The 23,585-nt window shown below is 37.2% G+C and overlaps 1 protein-coding gene and 1 long non-coding RNA gene across 9 annotated transcripts in view; one reads left to right on the plus strand and one right to left on the minus strand.

Annotated features, from left to right (window-relative positions):
* Map3k5 (mitogen-activated protein kinase kinase kinase 5) overlaps positions 1-23,585 on the plus strand; it is a 210,060-nt gene that overhangs the window by 134,442 nt on the left and 52,033 nt on the right. For all 7 annotated transcript variants that reach the window (XM_078019065.1, XM_078019061.1, XM_078019062.1 and 4 more), the window contains 5 exons: positions 2,545-2,626; positions 14,442-14,575; positions 21,507-21,634; positions 22,046-22,182; positions 23,144-23,249. In XM_078019065.1, coding sequence (XP_077875191.1) covers positions 2,545-2,626; positions 14,442-14,575; positions 21,507-21,634; positions 22,046-22,182; positions 23,144-23,249 — 587 coding nt within the window. The remainder of the gene's footprint in view (positions 1-2,544; positions 2,627-14,441; positions 14,576-21,506; positions 21,635-22,045; positions 22,183-23,143; positions 23,250-23,585) is intronic.
* Positions 2,771-5,581, minus strand: LOC120889145 (uncharacterized). Of its 2 annotated transcripts, none has more exons than XR_013424822.1 (5): positions 5,361-5,581; positions 5,101-5,165; positions 4,953-5,015; positions 4,047-4,093; positions 2,771-3,067 (listed from the first exon to the last, which is right to left on the minus strand). It is a non-coding gene; the product is annotated as an uncharacterized LOC120889145 (long non-coding RNA). The 2 variants fall into 2 exon arrangements; XR_013424823.1 differs by having other exon boundaries at positions 5,422-5,576.

Genomic DNA, 23,585 nt, shown 5'->3' on the forward strand with positions numbered 1-23,585 from the left:
TTGGGAATAAGAATTCCTAGCTCATGTATGGTCTTATTTTCTACTTACACATAAATTCTCAAGGCAATTGATTGGTTTCTATGATAATAATAGCTACCATTTCTGGAGTGCTTATCCCAGGCCTAATATCTATTTTAGTCTTCAAACTCTATTAATCTAATAGAGTTAATATTTTCATTGAGAAGATTAAAGTAAATAGGATCATGGAGACTTTAGCCTAAAATCATATAACCAAAAAGTATACAATTGGATATTTGAGCCAGGCACACGTGACTCTAAAGTACAAGCTTCTAAAATTTACACTGGACTCCCACCTCACTTTCTTATATTCTGCTTAGAGATGATCATATTGAAAATTTTGCATTAATGTTTCATGCATGTTTTACCTCAGAACTTAAAATTAATCTTTAAAGCCATATATATATATATATTTTTTTTAAGTTTGTTCACTTTCTTGTTCTTCTTGTTTGAACTTGCTTTTGTGTCTAACTCATCTTGATATTTAATCTTCATCAGAGCATACTGTTGTTCCCATAATTTGGGGATTTTTTTCTTATCATTGGCCAAGAAACATGTTAGAGGAAAAGGAAGAGTGAGGAAGTAGGCACCATAGGTGGACTCCATAAACAGGCTTCAAACTCCAGTATAGATTTTGTTCATTGGCATGTTCTTAGCGGCCACAATAATTCTTGATCAAAGTAGATACTCAGTGAATATTTGAATAGATGGATGAATTAATGGATGGATAAAATAAAGAAATAGGTTCTGAGTTGTGTTAGGCCAATTTCTTGCCACACTATACTCTGCTCTGTTCTTGGCCTATCCTGGCATGACTTCTCTTAGAGGTCATAGCCCTTGAGTGTGTGTGGTGCTCCCCTAACTTCATGTGTGTGAACCGTCGGCATCCATTGTGAATGGACTAGACTCAGGGGACAGTAGCCAAATTTGTTTCTCTCTCTGGTTATATTGCTTGGCTTTAAAATAGTCTCTAGAAATAAAACTACAAGAATTCTGAAAGAAAAATGTTGGGGGGCTGGGGCTGTAGCTCAGTGGCAGAGTGCTTGTTTAGCATGTGTGAGGTACTGGGTTCGGTCCTCAGCACCACATAAAAATAAACAAAGGCATGCTGTCCATCTACAACTACAAAAAACATATTTTTAAATGTTGGTCGTCTATCAAAAGAGAGATGATTCTACTATATATATATATGTATATACATACATATATATATATATATATGCCAGTTTTTCCTAGTTCACATCAGTATTTCACAGACTGTATTTATGAGACCCTATTCAAGCAGAAGATTTACTACCTGTGATCAAATATTACAGTAGCCAAGTAGACACTTCCAAATTTAAAGATACTAGATCTTCTGGAATATTCAGAAAATAGGGATTTTCTTATGGTTTTTAAACAATAATATTAGCAGCAGCTAAAATAACACTAGTTAATTTTTTTTTTTTTTTTGGTACCATGGATTAAACCCAGGGACATAACCACTGAGTCACATCCGAAGCTCTATTTATTTTTTGTTTTGAAACAGGGTCTTGCTAAGTTGATTAGGGCTTGCTAAATTGCTCAGGTTGGCTTTGAACTTGTGATACTCCTGCCTCAGCCTCCCAAGCCACTGGGATTATAGGCACTAGCTAATATTTTTATGAGTTAACTATGCTAAACATTTTACAAGTATTACCCAAGATCATCTTCACAGCAGCCTATGAAATAGGTACTTGTATATTTACTGTTTTATAATTAAAGGCTTGAGAGGTGCATGTGTTTTTCTGAGATTGTAGAGACGCTAATAATCCCATTCTGATATCCAAGTTCTCATTCTTGTCATTTCTATGAACCTGTCTCACCTCCTTGTTGTTCTGTTATATGCTCCATTACTATTGTTTGAAGTTGAGGCATTCAGGCAGACATTTCTAGAAAATCCTACCAACATGTTTTCTTTTTGAAAAATTCTGTTTGTTTTTTTTAAATTTACTTAATTCATAGAGACTCTCCTAGTTCTAAATTTTGGCTCCAAAGTCACTTTGGGACATATATTTATACACCATTTTGACTTAAAATTTTGAACTTTTTGTGATTATAAGAGAGTATACACATCCAGAGAAACCATACTTTGAATTTCGACCCTTTCCTGGGCCAGCAATGTGCCATATGGTGGTCTTGCGATTCTGGGCAGCAGCCATGAGCCCCAGCTCCTAGTCAATCCCAGTCTTCAGGGTGACCAAATGGTGCTGTGCTGTGCACAGTGTTGCTAGAGGTTTTTGGATACAGTTAGTCTATAAATTATGTGAAATGTTAAATACTGTTATAAAATAGGCTTTGCGTTAGGTGATGCCTGACTTTTGGCTAATGTTAAGTGTCCTGTGCACACTGAAGGTAGGCTGGGCTAAGCGAGCATTTTTGGCAGGTTAGGTACATTAAGTGCATTTTCAACTGAAGGATGGTTTTTTCAGGATGTTGCCCTCTCATACATGAATGAGCAGGTGTGTTTATTATTGTATGTGTTAAAGATGCCAACTTTCTCTGCAGGTTTTTTGAAATGGTGAACACCATTACCGAAGAGAAGGGGAGAGGCGCAGAGGAAGGAGACTGTGAAAGTGACTCGCTGGAGGTAATGACTTTGGTTTGGGTCCTAGTTTGACAAAGTTTCTCTGTGTATGACTTTTTTAAAACAAACTATTTAAAGCCCTACCGAGGGAGAGGATGGGGTTATTTGTGGATATGAGAGTGGTAGTAAGACATGGAGGGACTCAGCCAGAGTTTAAATTTTCCTTTAATGTTAAAAGCAACATCTGGAATTCCTTTGGTTTAAAAGAGGGTAAAAAGTAAACACTGGCAAGTGCTCACTTGGCAGTACTGAGTCTTGAGGATTTTACTTGCCCGATAGTAACTGTGCCTTATCCAAGAGGGTGTCAGTACCCTCAGTACCCCTGGCCACAGTGCCCACACACATTTCCTTTCTCCTCTGAGATACTTGCAGTTCAGATACACAAAACTTAGTGAAGATTCTGCATGAGAGACCCCTCTGTGTCCTGATTAGTGTACAGAGAACCTGAAGCCATGGAAGAGAATGGAATAAAAGGAAGAGATAAGAACAGTCACCCCAACTGTTGTTCACTTCAACCAGAATTCTTTGTTTATGCCTTATAGATACAGCACGTTGCCAGTACCTATTTTTTAGTTTATGTCCATTTTTACTGCCCTGTCTGCTATGTGAAGGAGAACCTTCCAATTTTGCAAGGATTGATGCTGAAGGGTTTGGAGAGTACTCACCCCCAGCACTCCAGCATCTTCAATGTCTGAAAGAGTCAGGCCATGACTCTAGATCCCCATTCTCCCCCAAGTCCTCCCCAATGTTTGACTTGGGACAACACTCTGAATTTAGGTGTCTTAGTCTATTTGGGCTACTATAATAAAATGCTATAAACTATTATAAATGCTTATAAACAATAAAAATTTGTTTCTCACTCTTCTAGAGGCTAGGAAATCCAAGATCAATGTGCCAACAGATTCAGTGTTAAGTGAGGGTCTATTTCCCATAGACACAGCCTTATTGCTATATTCTCTCATAGTAAAGGGGACAAGGTGGCTCTCTGTGGTCTTTTTTACAAGGCCACAAATGACAGCTCTGTCCTTATGAGCTAATCACCTCACCAAAGACCCCCCATCTCCTAAAACCATCACCTTGGGATTATGACTTCAACATGGGAATTTTAGGAGGACACAGTCCGTCCATAGCACCAAGCAATATTGAAGATTACATTTTTAATGTTAAAGTAAAATGGAAAAAACTGTATATAGATCACCAGCTGATTGGTAAACTTACTAGGTCACTTTGATAATGTCACCCATACACTAATTTTTTTGTAAAAATACTGAATCAGTAGTGTAATTAATCATTGAGCAAAATGTAAATATAATAACCAATTGCTAACTCAGGCTGTGATAACTATTCTAGACAATATTTGTTTGCACAATTGATCAGATCAACAGTTTGGGAACCCCATTCTAGGAACTGAAGTATTAATTGCCTTAGAATTTCTGATGAATTTGGCTGATTTTTCCAAACTTCAGTCTCCTGCAAAATAAAGAGGGGGAGGAAGATTACTTTTCAAAGAGTTATCAAGAGGATCCAGGATCAAGATCCTCTGATCTATCTATATCTATATCTATATCTATATCTATATCTATATCTATATCTATATCTATATCTATATCTATATCTATATCTATCTATCTATCTATCTATCTGTCTATATACTAAAAAGTATAATCAGTGGGCTTTGTAAAAGGCCCTTCTCAGCCAATAGCAAACACTGTAACCAATTAAATAAAGAGAGAAATGTTCAGATTTCTTCCCAGGAATAGCCAGAGTGTTTTAGTAGATTACTTATCTCACTTTGTATAATCAGTTGATATAATATTGTTCTGATTCATCAAAACACTCCTAACTTGCCTTCTTTAGTATATATAAGGATACTATTATTATTTTAATGTTAGACAACATACATATACTTCTCTCCTTATATTTCATTAGAATAAATTAAAATCTCTGGCAGAATGACTTCTACAGTATTCTCAATGGGTTTTATAGCCTGTACTAAGAATCCAGGCATCCTTGTGTTTAGTGTTTGGGCTTAGTTGGCCATTATGTCACAGCTGGTGATACTGCTGCTGTTTCTTTCATGGTCTTCTGTTAGTATAACATTACTGAACAATTACAGTGATACTTTGGGCAGAAGGAGGTGAAATCCTCTTGGCTCTTCCTCTCAGTGTCCTTCTCAGCCATAGATACAAGTTATTAAGACTTAGCTTACATTTTTGCATAAGTTATGATAATTATCCATTATATTTCTTAGATATTTAAACATTTTCTATTTAAATTATTTTATCAGTTTGCTAAATAGTTGACTTAAATGGATTCTTAATTTCATTACCTCCAACTGAACTCCAGCTTCAGCCTGTGAATGATATAGTTCCTCTACTTCCCATTCTTTTTACTGCAAACAAGAAAAATTATTTTAGTTATCATCTTTATACCATGAGTAAAATTTGTGTGCAGAATAAGTATTTTGTGATCCTTACCTCAATTGGAGATGGAACCTAAGTCATTTCAATACCCACACCATTTATTCTTGAAGCCTTTGAGTCTATAATAAAATAAAAATAGTAGAAGGGATAGACCATAGAGAAATGCTCTTTACCGTTTCTCTCTTCACTTAAGGTGATATTAGCATTCAGAAAACATTAACCATTAATGTGATTATATAAATTATGAATCTGAAGTTAATTCTTAGGTTTCCTGGCATTTGAAAAACTTCTTAGAAGCCCAGGTTAGCTAGGACCTGCTTTTCTTTCTTTGAAGTAGTGAATTGCAGGGTGGATTCAGCCTCCTCTGGTCCTGACCTTCCTCCAGCAGGTCACATCTGGCTCTTCTAGAGATCTCCAGGCAGAGGGCAGGAGCCTAGGTTCTGCTTCTCACATTGGAAGTCATCAGATTTGTACAAAGTTTTGCTGAGCTGAGATGATTTCATTCCTTAGATTAGAGTTGAACAAGACTTTTAAGGTCCTTTCCAGCTTTGCTATTTAAAATATTTTTCAAGATTAGTACAAACTGTACAAGGTTGTTTCAAAGATAGATCAAAACCACGTTTCCAAGAAGGACTTTTCTGCTTTTATTCAGAGACAGTCCTTTTGATTCAAGGCCTTGTATTTTGACTCAAGGCTGTATGTTGTTGTAGAAGGATTATGAATCTATATTCCAAATAATTTAGTGTCAGTAAATTTATATTGGGTTGTTGAGCAGTTAATAGCCTGCCCTGTGTGACATCTGTGAGTTATAGCTGACCTCTAGGGTTTGGGCACTTAGCTGTGGTCCTTATTGTTCTCTGCTTTTCATGCATTCATGAAGAGCAAGGGCATCTACCCAGTAACCTTAGCCAGATTTCCCATAGAACCCTCTACCTCCCATTCCTCATGCCCAATTTTTCCTCCAGCCTCTTTCTGGCATCTCGTCACTTCCCTAATCCCAAGTCTTTATCTCTTATGTGGCCTGACAGTCATCACCAGAGAGATCTCTCATGTGGATTTAATCCTGTGGCTTCCCAAATTTACAGCCTTTCTTGTTGCTCTTTGTAGAATGTCCTTAACTCTCTGGCTCAGACTTACCCTTTCCTCTCCACCGTGTGTCCCAGCAATGTCATACTCCTCTCCACTTCCTGCTTCTGAGCTTGTCAGACAGACTCCCAAATCCACAAGCCCCTCTTATGGGCTGCTCTTCTGCCCCTTCTGGTGACCACACCCTTATTTTTTGAAATCCAACTTTTTCTCCTGAAATCAGTTTTCAACCCCCACTTCCCACTTTTCTGTGTCCTCGTGCCATTTGTGCCAGCTCCTCTCCCCAGACCTACATACTGTATCATAATTTAATAGCCTGTCCTGTGTGACATCTCAACACAGGACCATGGCTCTGTTTCCCTTTTAATCACCTAGCCATACTTGGTGCCTGGAGTCCAAACAAAGGCAGTTCAGTTAGAAGACTGAGGAGTTTTGAAGTCCATGAGTGACACAATCTAGTTGTTCAATGCCTCAAATTGGGAAAAAGGGGATATGGATTGCAGGGGATGGTGTAGGTTCTGGGGACTGGCTTGAAGGTTGTTTAATCAGTGTTCAGTCAGTGAAAGAATAAATATAATCAAGCTTAACACCAAAACATAGCTATTACTGACACATCTTCTTCTCATCTCTCTTTATTTCCATGAAAAGAAAATTAAGATGCAAATTACTGAGGGCCTTGGGTGCTTAATACAAAATACAGAATACTTCTTCTACCTTCTCCCAAACATATACCCATTCATTAATATTGTCTCTTTACCCACTTCACCCCCTCTTTTTCCCCTCCACCTTCCTCCTTCCCTTTTTCTCACGTGCATTAGTACCTCGCTTTTTTTAAATATATATTTTTAGTTGCCCGTGGACCCGTATTTTATTTATTTATATGTAAATAAGTAAAAAGGGGAAGAGACAAAGAATTGAACCCAGTGCCTCACACATGCTAGGCAAGCGCTGTACCACTGAGCTACAACCTCAGCCCTGTACCTCACATTTTTTAAAAAAGTCAAATTTGTATGTGACTGACACAAACCTGAGGTAATCAGAACAGTGTGCCCTGTGAACCTGTTTCTGCATGGCTTCCAGTGACCATGGAGAGAATGTTGGCTGCTTGTGGGGTGGAGTGGGGACAAGCAGGATGAAAGGGACATTTTTCCTTTGACTCACACATCTGCAGGATGGTGAAAAGACCTCACCATTTCCTTTTCTGACGATTGGCCTCACAAACGTTAGCAAACAGCAGATTTTGGCTTCGAATTCATTTAAATCGGTTGGAATCATCACGTAGCAAATGGGTTTATTTTTCTTTAACATCCTATTTCTATTTTTGTAAAGATCTAAAACTGAACACCCACAGTTACCTCACTGAGAAAATACATCACTTAAAGTGTTGTATGATATGAGTATCAATTTTGTCTTCGTTCATTCTTTTGGGAGGAGAAAATAAAATCCGCCTTTACCTTTTCCAACTAATATTCTGTAGTCGGGTGGCTTGCAAATTAATCAACAGAAGGCAGGTTAACAGGGGAAGAGACAAAGTTTATTCATTTAGTCAATGGAAATGAATGAAAGAAACTTAGCATGTGAAAAAGTGGTCCCCAAAGAGCTTGAGTTCAGGATTTGTATATCATCTTAGTAAGAAGGGGGCTTAGGACCTTAAAGGAAAGCAAATGGCAGCACAGTAATCAGAAACAAGTGAAAAGTACAGAAAGTTTTGATAGTTTCATTTGTGTAATTTCGATGTGAGGGGTTCATCTCCTTTTTAACTGTGAAGTTCTGAAAGGGGGATTCATGGTGACTGTATTTTCAGGAGGTTTTGCTTAAGTCAGCAAAAAAAAGTTTTGAACAATTTTTGTTTCTGTTTTTGTTTCTCTTTCCTGTGGCTGCTGTTCAGGTATTTTCAGCCTATGATAATCATTGTTCACAATGAGTGGGTGCATTAATTCATTAATGGATCCCATTAATTCACTCAACGTTTATTGGATAACTGTAGGGAGTTGGCATTACTCTAGATGCTGGGAATTCAGCATAGAACAAAATAAAGAAAAATCCCCACCTTCATCCTAATGAGAGACAAATAATAAACATCAACATGTGAAATATTTAATATGTTAGTGATTGATGTTAGCAAGAAAAATAAAGCAGAGGATTTAGGAAGTTGCAGTGTAGCAGGGACATGCAGTTTTAGATAGAGAGGCTCATTAAGAAGGCTCGGTGGCAGAGCGCTCACCTAGCACGTGCAAGGCCCTGGGTTTGATCCTCAGCACCACATAAAAATAAATAAATAAAATAAAGGTATTAAAAAAGTTAAAAAATAAAGAAGGTGATCACTTATGCCTATAAAGGCAAGGGCAGTCTGATCCCCAAAGAACAATAGCAAAGACATTGTAGATGCCATTATGGAATTAGCAATGTAACCATGTGACAGCCAAGACCTTTTTCTGATGTTTCAAAAGGATAACTGCAGCTTGGTTTGAAATTTGTATTGTTTCTATCATTAATAAAGTTATGGCTTCAACAAAAAGAAGAAGAGAAGATGGTGATCTTTTGGTCCAGGGATGTAGCTCAGTTGTAGAGTGCCTGCCTAGCATGGATGGACCCCTGGGTTTGGTACCCAGCACTGCAAGAAAGAAAAAAAAAAGTAATATAGGTATTTGTACTTGCTGTAGTTGGCATTTATTTTTGTTTTGGGCATTATCATATTAAGGAGGCAATAGAGACTGAAAATTAGCAAAACAGCCCTTTGGGTCCTTGAGGTGACTAATCACCTAATGGAGTTAATTAAGTCCCTGAGGGATGTGTCTGGGTTTTAAAGGTGGTTCTTTCACTGTAGGTCCCTTGGCAGTGCAAGGACTGAATGAAGCACTACCTTGTCATATGGCCTTGTCAGTATTGTATTCCTAAGCCAATTATCTTCCCAGCACCAGTTTAGATTGTTCTGTGTTGGCAATAAAAAAGGGAAGATTCTAGAAGTATTCCCATCATTACTTTGAAGTGCAATTGTGTCTCCCTTAGCAACAACCTGATTTGCTAACCTATTGCCATAGAAATAAAATGCAAAATATATAAGAATTGTAATAGCACTCTCTATTTTTTTTAAAACATTCCTTTTCCCCTCCATATTTGTCATTTGACAGACTCTCTCTTTCTGAGTGCCTGACCATAGCTCTGTTTAGATTTTCTGGCCATCACATACATAAACTTCTATGACCTGCCTTGTATCTCTTTTAACTTCAGACCCACCTCCTATCTCTTTTAACGTCCTTTAAAGCTATATTTTCAATTTCTGTCTTTATCTTGTAAGAATAGAAAGAGGAGATAAAAAAAAAGAAATAAAGCAGTATCTACCCATTGGGATGATTTTATTTAAATCACATTGGTCTATTTTTTTTTTAATACTAGGGATTGAACCCAGGGACACTTAACCACTGAGCCACATCCTTAGCCCTTTTTAATGTTTTGTTCAGAGACAGGGTCTCACTGAGTTGCTTAGGGCCTCACTAAATTGTTGAGGTTGGCTTTGAATTAGATATCCTCCTGCCTCAGCCACCTGAGCTACTGGGATTACAGGCATGAGCCACCATGCCTGACTTCACATTGGTCTTATTAAATGTTCTTTTGATTTTGCTTATGACCACTTTCTTGTACAGGAATCAACTTTTGTACCTAATACATAATTGTTTTTTTTTTTTTTAAAAAAATAGTCTTTGGTGGGCTAGGATTGCGGCTTAGTAGCAAAGCACTTGTTTAGCATGTATGAGGCACTAGGTTCGATTCTCAGCACCATATATAAATAATAAAAAATAAAGGCCCATCAACAACTAAAAATAAACAAACAAACAAATAAATAAATAAATGAAATACTCTTTGGATTCTTTAGATTCCTGAGGGAACCTGAAACTTGAGCATCCCCATTAAGGTTTTGTGTATTCTTTACTGTGCTACATAAATATTCCTGTTGGCAAAACTACTTCCAACCAAACATAAACTTCATATTCACTTTAAATGTGTTATTTTGGCACCTGGTCAAAAAAATGTTCTGATCACATGTTTATAAACTTATTGATTAACTAAGCAAATCACTACTGATCATCTACTGCAAGCCAAATATTGCCAAGATAAAGAATAGAGCAATTAAAGATGGAGTCCTGGTTATCAGAGAACCCAGAGTCCAGGAGGAGATACAGACAAGTGGAAAGAGAAGGCAGAGTGGTAGATGCCTAATCATGGCAAGCAAAGGACCTTGGAAGCCCAGCTGACCAGAGCCCAGCTCTGCTCTGGGAGGCCAGGTAGACAGTTCAGGTAAGCTTCCTGGAGCTTGGTTTTGCAGCCTGGAATGGAATTATGTAGGTAGGAACAGCAGCCTGGGTAAAGGCAAAGTCTGGAGAACCTCCTGAGAACTTCCTAGAAGGAAGAGATGGATAAGAGAGAAGACTGGAAACAGAGGCAGCCTTCAGATCCTGAAGGGCATTTATACTCTGCTAAGGAGGTGGGATTTTATTCCCAAAGCAATAAGGAGCCAATGAAGCAGAGACAGTGTAACTGACATGGGAGGCTTACTTTGGAATCTTAGACATTGCAAAGTTCACTGTCGTCTAAATAGAGAAAACATTGTGGAACGGAGCAACAAGAGTGGAGGGGACTGAGAAGGCTCTATTGAATTAGTACAGAAGAAAAGCCTAATCTGAGGCATTAGCACTGAGGATAAGAAATATAATATGAATTTGTGAGATTTTAAGAAGGCATTTGTCAATCAATTTGTTATAGGGAGTAAAGGAAGTTAAAGAATGGAATCTGAGAGGGCAGTAGTTACCAGATGTGGCTTGAAAAAGCAAGCAGATGTTCAGTGGATATTGACAATATCCTGGAATATCTTTTAATACTGGTGTTTGGGTAATTGAACTAATATTCAGTTTATAAGCCCTTATGCAGTAATAGGGTTCCCCTATAGCATTGGTCATAGAAAGAACACAAGATCTTCAATGTTAGGATCTGGTCTTAAACCATAATTTCAACATTTTCACTGAAAAAGATATTTTTGATCATTTGTAAGTTGAGAGTAATCAGGCTTTTCTCACTATGACACAGGCTTATGACAGCCAAATCAAACAGGTCATTAAAAGTTGGGGATCTTTTTTCTTTTATAAAATTGTACTAATATAAGGTGATGGTGATTCTAGGTTCAGAGTTTAGGATTCTGTTTTTTTTTTTTGGAAGAGCACATTGACAAAACTTACCGTCTTTATTGATGGCCTCTGCTGGGATCCTTCTAGCGTGCAGAGCATTGCAGAGTACAGGACCACAGTAGTTGGGTGTGGAGACTTGGGTTCTTTTGGACGGTATGGTTTGAATTCTTCTTATTGTCTCTTTTCAGAAGCCTATTTTTATCTCTAAGTCTGGGAAAATTGCTGAATGACCCTGATGCTTATTTCCTGCCTCTGAAAACCTCCCTGGTCATCTGCTCTGAACAGGACTGTCTTCACCCTTAACATTAGGTGGTCAGCATAGGAGCATTCTCTAGGGTCCCCCTGAGCACCTTGCAATGGATGCTTAATGTTGCCACAAAGGAAGTAGACATTTCCTTCCCAGAGCTTGGCCTCCATCCTGAGCCAGAGAATGGTCCATGATGGGGAGTCAGGGAATGTGTGTCCCTTTCAGCTCTGCTTCCGTTTATAATCTATCTTTGGTATTTTGTAGGTTCCCTGTGTCATATCTGAGTGTGAATTTATTTTTAATCTTTCCTATTTAGGGCTCAGTTCCTGAAAGTTATATTCAATTCTGTCTCAAATCTCTCTGGTCTTTTTTAGAATATCTTACCCTTTCTCATTTTAAAAATCTCTTATTTTATATCTTTATGTTAAATAAATATTGTACACTTTCCAATTTGTGAAGTTTTGAGGATTGATATTTGTCATATCTTTTCACAAATGGTGAATCGTGTTCTTTTATATTTAAAATTTTTGGATTATGAGCTCAATTTCAGTGGTTTGCTATTGGTGAGAATTCTGAGTAGCTAGTATGAAGGCAATCTCCCTTTAAAATGTTTTTGCTTTGTGTCTCCCACCAAGAGCAATTATGAATATTATAATAAGTGCAAATTTGAAGATCAGGTGTGCTTGAAAGTATTCAGGGCAGACAAGGTTTTGCTCATCCAGAACTTAGTCTGAGATCAACTTTTTCTTTTTATCCTAGTTCAGTGGATTCAATTTTCTAATCTGTCCTCACTAATTTTAGTCCTTTAAGGGCGTGATCTTGAGTGTTCCAGCTCTTTGCCTGATGTAGGCACTAGACTATATTTCCTGTCGCCTCTGGGACAATAAGACCCAAGTCACTGGTGAGAGGTTAGCTATGGCTTAAGAGCCACATCCAGCCCAATGACTTACCATGGTAAATACAGTTATTTATTGAAACACAACCATGCCCATTTGTGTACATATCTACTGAGTGGTTTTCGCCCTACAGTGGCAGAATTGAGTTGCTACAAAGACCATATGTTCCCAAATTTAAAATATTCACTATCTGGTTCTTTACAGAAAGTATTTAGAAACTCCTGTCCTAGATAATAAAATTTTAAAAACCCCTACTTTCATCCCCTCCCTCACATCTGGGCTGCAGGAGCCTCAGTTTTTTTGATTACTCTTTAGGATTCCTGTCCCTCTGCATTTCTAGTTCTATTTTTATAAGATTGGAAATGCATTTAATTTTTTGTTTTTCCAAGTGATGTTAGCAGGAAGTTTCTTAAGTTCTTACTCTACCATACTGCCAAAACAGAGCTTCTCTTCTCCTTTCTTTGGAATAGATTGTCCTTTTTATATTTCATTGACTTGAATATTTAACTTATTTAAGTATTTCTTTATTTTTTTATGGAATTATTTAAGGCCATGAAAATTTTCATTTCAATATCTTCAGTATTTGATACATAATGCTTTTTTAAATCATTCCTTGAAATTGTTTTATAATTCTTACGACCATTTACTTTTAAACCCATTAATTTTCTTAAAGTGTACATTTTGCTATCTTACATTAATATCCTATATTCAAAGATTATGGTCTTTAAGATCTCTCTTCTTTAGAATTTGTTGAAAATTTCTTTGTGGCCTAATATATGAACAGTTATGTTTTTCATATATTCAGATCTCTTTCTGTGTAAGTTATATCAAACTTGTTAATTATGTCACTAAAGTCCGTATTTTGAGTTTGTCTGCTAGATGTATCTGTTCTTAAGAGTTCTGTTAAAAACTTGTTGTTTATATTTATTTATTTTTCACTGTAAGTTTTTCAGCTCTGCTTTAAATTTTTCAAGGCTGTGTTTTTAATGAACATAAAAATCCATGACCATTGTCCTCTTCGTGGATTACTTATCAGTATTAATGTTAATTTGTTGGCTTATAAATGTTAAACTCAGTTTCTTTTTAACGGCCAACCCTTCTGTGAGTCAGAGCTGACTGTGGGCTGCCAGTTTCATACTCTAGGAAATTGAAGACAGTAGCAGAACCTTGCTCTTCTGACAGCTCCTGCTGGCCTGTTGTTTTTCACAGGGTTTCTCAGAGATGTGGCCTGACCATTTCATGGTCCTAAATTCTGTAGTCCAGTCCAATATGGAGGACAAGCCTTTCTGGATGATGCCCCCAGGTCTGAGATGGTTCCTATGAAATGTTCTCTGTGCCCCTTTCCCTTTGATCCAATTTTCCATATTTGTCTGACATGCTTGGCATTTTGAGGTTCAGGAACATAGATGTTCCTTTTTACATCAAAGATAAAATTTTCCCTCTATTTTTAGTTTTTGAAATATGTTTGGGTCTTAAGAAACTGAAGATAAAATAAAGCAATCCTTACTTATCATCAACTAGCAAGTCTGCAAAATTTTCTCCTTACCCAAACCCTTTCAGTGGTTTTATTCTCTTGGCAGAAAATGAAATGTTTTAATAGTACTAAAAGCTGAACAACAAGAATAATAATTAGATGTGATATTGATAGATGTGATGTCAATTGTATACATCTCCTGGATCAATGAAAAACCAGGACCAAATGGGTAAAGAATCCAAGTAAGCTTTTGGAAAAGCACTTTTATGCATTTAACTGTAAGTTCCCACTATATTCATAACATGTATACTGTCACAAACATGAATTTGCTATCTGCTTTATGCTGTTTTTTGGTTCTTGAAGCTACCACTTTATCTTATTATTTCACTTGTTAAGACCATCTGATAAAATAAGAAAACATGTTCTTGGGCAAAAAAAAAAAAAAATCAGTGTTTGAAAATGTCAAATGCAGCTAATGTTTCAATCTTCTCTTTCTCTTTTTTCTTTTGTAGTATGACTATGAATATGATGAAAACGGAGACAGAGTTGTTTTAGGAAAAGGCACTTATGGGATAGTCTACGCAGGTAGAGACCTAAGCAACCAAGTCAGAATCGCTATTAAGGAAATCCCAGAAAGAGACAGCAGGTACTGTACTTGTGGCTAATAAAATCCATTTTCGAAAGTACTTCAATTAGTTGATAGCATTTTAGAAAGTACTTGCTGATATTCTGAATATTAAAACTGAAAGCTCCATTATGTTAATCAACTCAATCTCAGCTTTATCTACTGCATTGTTCAGCAGTTTAAGTGCAAAACTCTGATGGGGAAAAAAAGACTCTGGTAGGGAAGGACACAGCTTTCAAGGACTGAAAGAGAGAATGTGTGTGTGTGTTGGGCTGGGGTTATATTGGATAGAGATGGTTGGTACATGGGTAAATGGAGAATAAGCATGTCACGGTAGTTTCCAGTGCAGCATGTGAGGAGCCTGGAAGTTGTCATTCTGTCCCAACAAGTGGAAAGCTGAACAAACTGATGAATCAATAGCTCTGAGGATCCATAGATGAAGGGCAGGAGATCCCCCCACCCTACCCCCAGATAGGTGAATACAGAAAGCCACCAGTTTTCACAGCAAAAATCCATACATGGGAACCAGAAAACCTGAGCTCCAGTTGACATATTGCCAAAGGCCCCACATGAACAAGTTTGAGTGTTAAGAACTGCCCCCATGCCTTTCTAAGTCTTATCTTTTGAAGTTCTATCAGGCTCTCCAAGTGAATATTGGAGGAAAATTCTGATGTGCTTCTGGCAGGGAAAGAGGAAAAAAAATTTTTTTTTTAAATACACCAGAGCATTTTATTTTTCTTTAACAAGGACTGCCCTCAGGAGAAATTGTTTTATCAGAGCCTTGCCAAACTGTAGCCCAGTCTAGCCATCCTGTTCCACCTAAAGGGGGTAAAAGATGACATATTTATGAAGTTCACAGACCAAGGACACAAGCTTACTTAAAGACTGAGCCTTAATCATAGAACTATAGAATTCTTCCCCTCTCCAATCCTTTGTCACCACATTAATGAAGCCAATTATTTTACTCAGTACATCATGTTCACCTTTCAAGAAAAAATTACAAGGCATACTAAAAGGCTGAAAAAACTCAATTTGAAGAAACTTAGGTATCCTAAGCAAAATCAGATATGAGAGGTGTTTGGAGTCAGCAGACTTGGAATTTAAAACAACTAAGATTAATATGCTAAAGTTTCTAGTGGGAAAAAGAGACAATGTGCAAGAATAGATGGTAAGGTCAAGTGAGAAAAGGAAATTCATAAAAAAGAAATCGAGGTTAAAAAACAAACACTGTAACAGAAGTGAAGAATGTGATGGCTTCATTAGTGGACTGGGCACAGTTGAGGAAAGAGCCTCTGAGCTGGAGGATGTGTCTAGAGAGGCTTCCAGAACTGAATAGCCAAGAGAAAAAAAACTGGAAAAAAATACTGGGGGACGGGATGGGATATCTAAGAACTATGGAACAACTACAAAAGATATAACCCATGCTTAATAGGACTACTACAAGAAAAAACGTGTGGTTTGAACCACACTCAATAGGGACTTGCAGAAAATGGAATCATTTTTAGGGGGAAAAAAAGCCATTCAGGGACCCGAAAACTCTGGTAACAGTGTTTTCTGTCACTCGCTGCCTTTCTCGCTCGCTGCTCTAGGGCTTGGCCTTATGTTTTGTTTCTGCACTCTCCTCTTTCAGCCTCATAATTTCTGAAGCCTCATGCCTTCTCTGAGGTCTCTGTTAGACCACACTCCTACTATCAATGGTGTATATTATCTATGTACTGTGTATTCAGTCTTTGAATTGGATTATTTGTGACTATTGTCTTTATTGGCCTGTCTCTATCATGAGTTTATTGCTTTGTTTGCCCTCATTCCCTTCTGTGGCCATGGTGATAAGTTCATATGATCAGCCTTCCTCAGAAGGGACACTCCCCCTGGGCTCTGGGGATCATCTGTCTACCCAACATCTTGAACTTGTAAGTATGCAGGCATCTCCAGGTTGACGTGGCCAAAGTGAACCGTGGATTTTTACCCCCAGAGCTACTCCCCCTGAAGCATTCTCTGTGTCTGTTAACAGTACCCTCTATCCAGCCAGCTGTTCCAGCTAAACAGGGTACATTTGTATTCTTGTTTCCAAGGCCATACTGTTTGTTGTCTCAACTTCTGCACTATATTCTGAGTCTTGCTACTCTTTGACATCAGCATGATTTCAATTCTAGTCTAAGTCTTTGGGCCTCTCACTTAACTCCTTACTAAGTCTCTGCAACTATCTCTGTTTTTAGTAGTCTCTGCTTTTCCTCTTTCCTCTGCCCTTCATCCATCCTTCCTCAGGGTAGCCACAGAGATCTTTCTGAAGTTAAAAATCACACCATTGGTGAGAACGATGTCAACGCAGTCTCATCATTGAGAAGCTGATAAGTCGGAGGACGAGCGTGTGACAGGGAAGGGCGTTATATGGGAAATCTGTGAACCTTGAGCCCAGCTTTGCTTAAACCTAAAACTGCTCTAAAAAATAAAATTTATTAAAAAAAAAAAAAGAAAAACCACACCATGTCACTATTGCCTAAAACCCTTCAGTGGATTCTTACTGTTGTGAGCCTGAAACCCAGAACTCTTAGAGTGAACCACAAAGGAGGAGGCCACCACCTCCTTTGGAGCCTCCCCTCTGCCGGTGTCTCTGTCTGCTGGTCACACTAAAATCAAATGAGATCTTGGCGGGATTGCTTTATTGTCATCATTGAAGCCTCAATGCAGGTGCCAAGCCCTCACAGAGCCTTTCTCTACTGGCCCAAGCTGAAGAAGACATCCTTCCAATGCAGGCACTGTCCCAAGGTCCCCGTAGTCTTAACTTTTTGCCTCGGGCCTCTGTATCTACATTCCAGAAGAAAGGGAAAACGGAGCTCCCTGGAATATACAGCATCCTGGCGCTTCTATTTCATTGGCCAAAAGTGCTCACTCCTCCCTCTTCAGCCATTTGTTTCCCAAATGACATAGGAAGGGGGAAGAACAGCGAATAAGCAAACAGCTACTGCTACATACCACATGTATAGTCTAACTTTATATATATATATATATATTTATTTTATGATTCTATTCTAGGGTTTCTTCTTGGTTAATTCATGAGGCATGCTTATGAATTCTTATGAAACAGTAATAGGAATTATTCAATAAATTCCTTGAGTGATTGTATAAGAAGTTGTCACATTAAACCTTTTGTTAATCATTCCTAGAGGTTTTAAAGTAATATATACGTATTGTAGCCTTGAAATAATATAAAATTTAAAGATGCCATCACTGTCAAATTGTGGAACTCAATGTTAGCCACATCCCTTCCTTTTCCCCCTCCAGAAAGCCTTTTTTTTTTTTTTTTTTTTTTTTTTAGTACAAAGGATTGAACCTAGGAGTGGAGTGCTTAACCACTGTACCCTATCCCCAGCCTTTTTTCTTTTATTTTTGAGAGAGGATCTTGTTAAGTTGCTGAGTGTAGCCTTGAACTTATGATTCTCCTGCTTCAGCCTCCCAAGTTGCTGGGATTACAGGCATGTACCAACCTGTCTAGTAGAAGAAAACACTTTTAAAATCACCTTGTAACTTAAATTTATTCAAATGTCACTTTACATATATAAAGCACACCAACACCAAAAATATGCCCTCTGCCCTGCCCCTTGCCATGTAGTTGGTATGAGTGGGTTGTTCAGAAATACCTGGATGACAAGCTCTTACATTGAACAGGTGGTCCATGACATCTTGTTCACCTTGTGAAGAGATTAGAGAACCCTGTAATACTAGCAAACAAGTATTTCTGTCATTATGCCCTGGAGAGTTTGGATAGTGTCACAAAGGATAATTGCTAAGGTAGTTTGAGGTATGTGAATAACGTATGATTAAACTACCACCTACAAAGAAGGATTATGGCAACAACAACAGTTTCTTGTGGTGGCTGGGGTGTGGCCCAGTGGTAGAGCACATGCTTAGTGTGCCTAAGTTCCTGGGTTTGATTCTCAGTAACACACAAACAAATCCCAAAGCTCAGTTTTCCCTGTGTTTTCATCACATTCTAAAAACATTTTGTTAGTGAATCAGTGGTTGTGAGAGATGGTGCATTTAAGTACACTCTCATAATGTATCCCTAGCTAGTAGTTAATCTTAGATTGGCTTTCTCCTCTAACATTCTACACACCTGTTCTATCAGTATTCACCCAGATACTGCAATCAGCTGGGGAGCTTTTAAAAATGTGGATGCTCAAGCTCCACCTCAGATATTCTAGGTTGTCCTGAACATTGATGTTCTTTGCATTCAGGAGAGGTAAATGCCTAGTCAAGGTTGGAAACAACCTGTCTATATGGTTTTCGATGGAAATCTGACTTGAAGGGCATAGTCTAGAGAAAACTATGGGTAAACAGGTTTTTCAAGCTGTATATATAGAAATAGATATAGATATCTCCTATTATCTCTACTATTTTTTCTTTCCATTGAAAAGAAATGTAGTCTTCTTGTAATTCCCATAGACAAGTGTAATTTATTGACCTGTAAAAATTATCACTTCATCCTTCTTTAGTGTTTCACACTTCATGAAAACTGCTTTCTGTATTGGAGAAGAGTACTTATTCTTAGCTTGGTTGGACTCTTGACTAGTATTGCAAATTTTGAGCTATCTTTTCTTTAAATATTGAGGCAGGAATATTTGCTTCTCCCAGATCTTAAATGTAAGCATTCATGATATGAACTAGTGTCAAAGTGTTTTTTGCCCTCATGGAAGAGGTAACTTGTAAATGTCTTCATAGTTGAGAGTCATTACCTAAGTATCTTATTGGTAACATTATATATTGATTCTTCTTGTTACCTCATTCAAACAAATTATCAAAATGTTGTTGCTGGGGCTGGAGTTGTGGCTCAGCGGTAGAGCGCTCACCTAGCACGTGCAAGGCCCTGGGTTTGATCCTCAGCACCACATAAAAATAAATAAATAACATAAAGGTATCTTTTTAAAAAAAATGTTGTTGCTGTCTCTAATACACTGGTAATCATTTTAATAATTATCCTTTGGGCTGGATAGTTATTAAAATGATAGTTATTAATAACTATCCTTTGGGGCTGGGACTGTAGCTCAGTGGTAAAGTGCTTGCCTTGCATGTGTGAGGCACTGGACTCGATCCTTAGCACCACATAAAAATAAATAAAGATACTGTGTGTTCATCTACAACTAAAAAAATACTTTTTTTAAAAAAACTGCACTTTTTAGTTCTGAGAGCAATTCTAAAAAATGAGTAATGTGTCTAAAACAAAATATTTGTTATTGTTATTGTTGCTAGGTACTTTCTGAGTAATATTATACAATACAGATTATAAAAGTTTATTTGAATAAATGAATATGGATTTTGTTAACTGCTAATTGCTTTAGCTTTATTGCTTACCTGAAAAGCTTTATGAAACTAGTATTATTCAGTACTAACCAATACTAGTGTTCATTATCAGCATTCACAAATAATCCATTCTGCTTTCTTGAGTTTGTGTGATATTAGCATTTCCTATGTATGAGTAAAGCAAGTATGAGCATCAAGTTTGCATTTAAGTTGTCTTATAGTTAGTGCCTTTCACACTGTATGTTCCATTATTGAGTATGTATGTATGTGTATGCATAGGCACATGTGTGTGTAAGGGATAGCTTTGAGTCTCTATTTATCATTGCTGATATCCTATCCTATTTAATTTTATTAAATAAAATTCGTAGAAGGCCATTGATTTGGTCTTAGCTCCTGAACTAGGTCCTAGCAGATTAATTCAAAATGGAGCCATTTATGCTCAGGTTTTATGTCACCAAACCAAAACATAACCTATTGCTTTGTAAGATCTGACCTTCTGAGAGATCTGGAGGGAGTTGGTAGATAAATTACCAAACAGGTAATTTAAAAACAACAACAACAATAACAGAATGTTCACAGTAATTAACCAAAAGGAACTCAGTTAGCCTGGGCCAGATAAGGAAATTCCCTCTACTTTAACCTAAAGCTAACCAATTGCTTTTTGCAGTGTGCTATTTCCATGTTCCTCCTTTAGCTGTCAAAAAAGAACTCTCCAGACATGCCCAGTTAGTTCCTGTCTGTTTGGACTGGTTGCTGCCTAGTTCATGTATCACTGATAAAAGTGCATTAAATCTTTAAAACTTGATTTGTTGAAATTTTTTTCTATGACAAACTACACAGTAATTACCTTGGAGCTACATTGAGCACAAGATTGTTGTCTATAAACTTTGTGGTATTTCAAGTAATCATTTAGAGTGTTGTTCTGTTTCAGAAGTATAAAATACTTTCATATTTGGTAGAGCAACATAACACCAATCATGTGATTTTGAACTCTGAAGTTTGTCTTTCTATGTGGAGGCTTATTTGAAATTAGGTAAAAATCATGATATAATAGTCTTGGCGGACACGGTAATGTTAGGATTTGAAGAAAAGGGCTCAGATACTTGAAATCAAGATGTTTTTATGTTTTTTATTGAAGAATTGGTGGGTTTTTCAGGATGTTCTAGAATGAATCTCAAAGGAATTTTTGTCTTCCGGGGCAAGAGTCTCTTGGAATAGTAAAATAGATAAGTAAGGCCAATGGCATAACAGGTCATGTTGGTATAGACAGTAAACTGTGTAGATGATTTCTGTCTTCCTATGTTTAAATCTAATGTCTGTCACTAGCTTTGTGGTCTTGGACAAGTTAGTCAATCTCTGTGAATTAATATTCCTTATTTGTAAAATGGGCATCTTAATAGTCCCTCCTTATTGAGTTGTGAGAAATGAGTTATTATATACAAGGAGTTTAGAACAGAGACTGACACCTTCCCCTTAACCCAACCATAGCTGCAGCCTCACAGAATTGACCTTACAAAAAATAAAGGACTTATGATGGTCATTTTTATTTTACCTATGGTCATATGTTTAGTTGAAATTTTCAATCTGCATTGTTTCAGTTTATAACTAAAATCTGGCTGCATAACTAGCCCATTGCCATTTTCGTGTCTTTCAGATACTCTCAGCCCCTGCATGAAGAAATAGCCTTGCATAAGCATTTGAAGCACAAAAATATTGTCCAGTATCTGGGCTCTTTCAGTGAGAATGGCTTTATTAAAATCTTCATGGAGCAGGTCCCAGGAGGTAAGAGTTTTTTTTTTTTTTTCTTTTAAAAGTAAAAGAACTGGAAGAGGAGCAAAATTGAATGAAATTTACTAGAGTACAGGTTTTAATTTATCTCCACACACACACACAAAAAGGTATGTGACATTACCATGAAGTTTGTTTGGAGACAGTAAATAAATATTAGAACCATTTTAGTTTTCATTATAATGAATTGGATAAATTTTAGCAATTGATTGGGTTTTTACTTAGACTGTATTGATAGTGACCATCTCCAAAGTAGGGAGAACTTTTTGAACTCATGTTTGAGCCCAGTTCCTGGGCCTCTGTGAAGACCAATGGCTTATGTTGACTTAAATCAGTGTCGCGTTATTAATATGCTTCAAACAGCTCTCTTGAATGAGATTATCTACTTTTAATTTTCCTTTACAGGAAGTCTTTCTGCTCTCCTTCGTTCCAAATGGGGCCCATTAAAAGACAATGAGCAAACAATTGGCTTTTATACAAAGCAAATATTAGAAGGATTAAAATACCTCCACGACAATCAGATAGTTCACCGGGATATAAAGGTAGGAAACACCATGATTCATTTTCATGAGGTCCTTGCTGGATAATTGTTTTATTTTCAAAATTCTCACTGTATTGTGACTATTAATTAGGAACAGTGAATATTAAGTCAGTCTTAGAAACAGCAGAAATAAAATATTTCACACTACTCTTAATGTTATTTACATTCCTGTGTTCTTCTTCTGCACACGGAATAAACTCCTTAGCCATGCTTAACCAGTAGCCTGTGCTCTCACTGTGTGTGATGTTTTGTAGGAGCTCTGTGGGGTGGGGTGCACAGTATAAAGTCAGACAGGACATGTGGCCATTCCTGAGTTACTAACAGCCTTTGTCCCTGCCCATAATCACTGCCTATAAATATGTATTGAATCAGTGGATTCATGGTTAGATGAAAAAAATAATTAAAAGACCCTTTCTTATATATTCATGCATGGAACTACAATGAGGGAACTACAATTATAGATTCTCTAAAATAACAAACTGAAATAATAACATTAAGATTTTCTTTAAAAAAGAATAAATTGTTGACAAAGGCTTGACTCTTAAAGTAAGTTAATATCACTACCCTAAAATCAATTCGAATGCCCATTTACCTTTAATGTTCCTAAATATTCCAGGGAAAGAAATCGAGCAACATAGAAAAGAAAGAGTGACTGGGAAGCTATGAAATTCGTATTGTATCTTATCCATGGATCATACACAGCTAACTTCTGTTGTGTGTAAACTGTAGTGAGCTTTTCGCCTGACCTATGACCTGAGTAGCAGATTGTGAACAGCTGATAATATGTAAACAAAAAATATTGACCAGAATTTTCTGTTGAGATCAACTGTTAATGAAGGGCAAAGAATGAGCATCCTTGATTGTTCTAAGTACTTCTTTAAAATATATATATATTTAAAAAGTCAACAATAAACCGTATCTGAAGAAAGATAACATTTTTGATGGCAATCCTCTTTCCCCAGGGTGACAATGTATTGATTAATACCTATAGTGGTGTTCTCAAGATCTCTGACTTTGGGACATCAAAGAGGCTTGCTGGCATAAACCCATGCACTGAAACTTTTACTGGTATGTTTTTATGATAATGATACAGATCTTACATAATTAAAGAAATAATTGCTGAGTTTGAGCTTAAGGTGTGAGATAAACTGAGTCAGTGTTCTCACGCACATTAACATTGGTGTCGTTTGGTGCTCATTGAAAAGTGTTACCCAGGATTTGGTCTGTCCCTCTTGTTTTTTTTGTGTGTGTTTCTATGTCTTGCTCAGTCTCCTGCTTAATGCCACCAAAGATTATTTTTAATTCTCAGTTTGTTATTTGTTCTTCTTTTCCCGTCACTGCTTCTCTCTCCTGGTTGGCCTACAGCCACTCTAACTCTGACAAGATTACTCTTTTTAAACATTT

The sequence above is a fragment of the Ictidomys tridecemlineatus genome, chromosome 8 (assembly GCF_052094955.1).
Source record: "Ictidomys tridecemlineatus isolate mIctTri1 chromosome 8, mIctTri1.hap1, whole genome shotgun sequence".
Classification (NCBI taxonomy): domain Eukaryota; kingdom Metazoa; phylum Chordata; class Mammalia; order Rodentia; family Sciuridae; genus Ictidomys; species Ictidomys tridecemlineatus.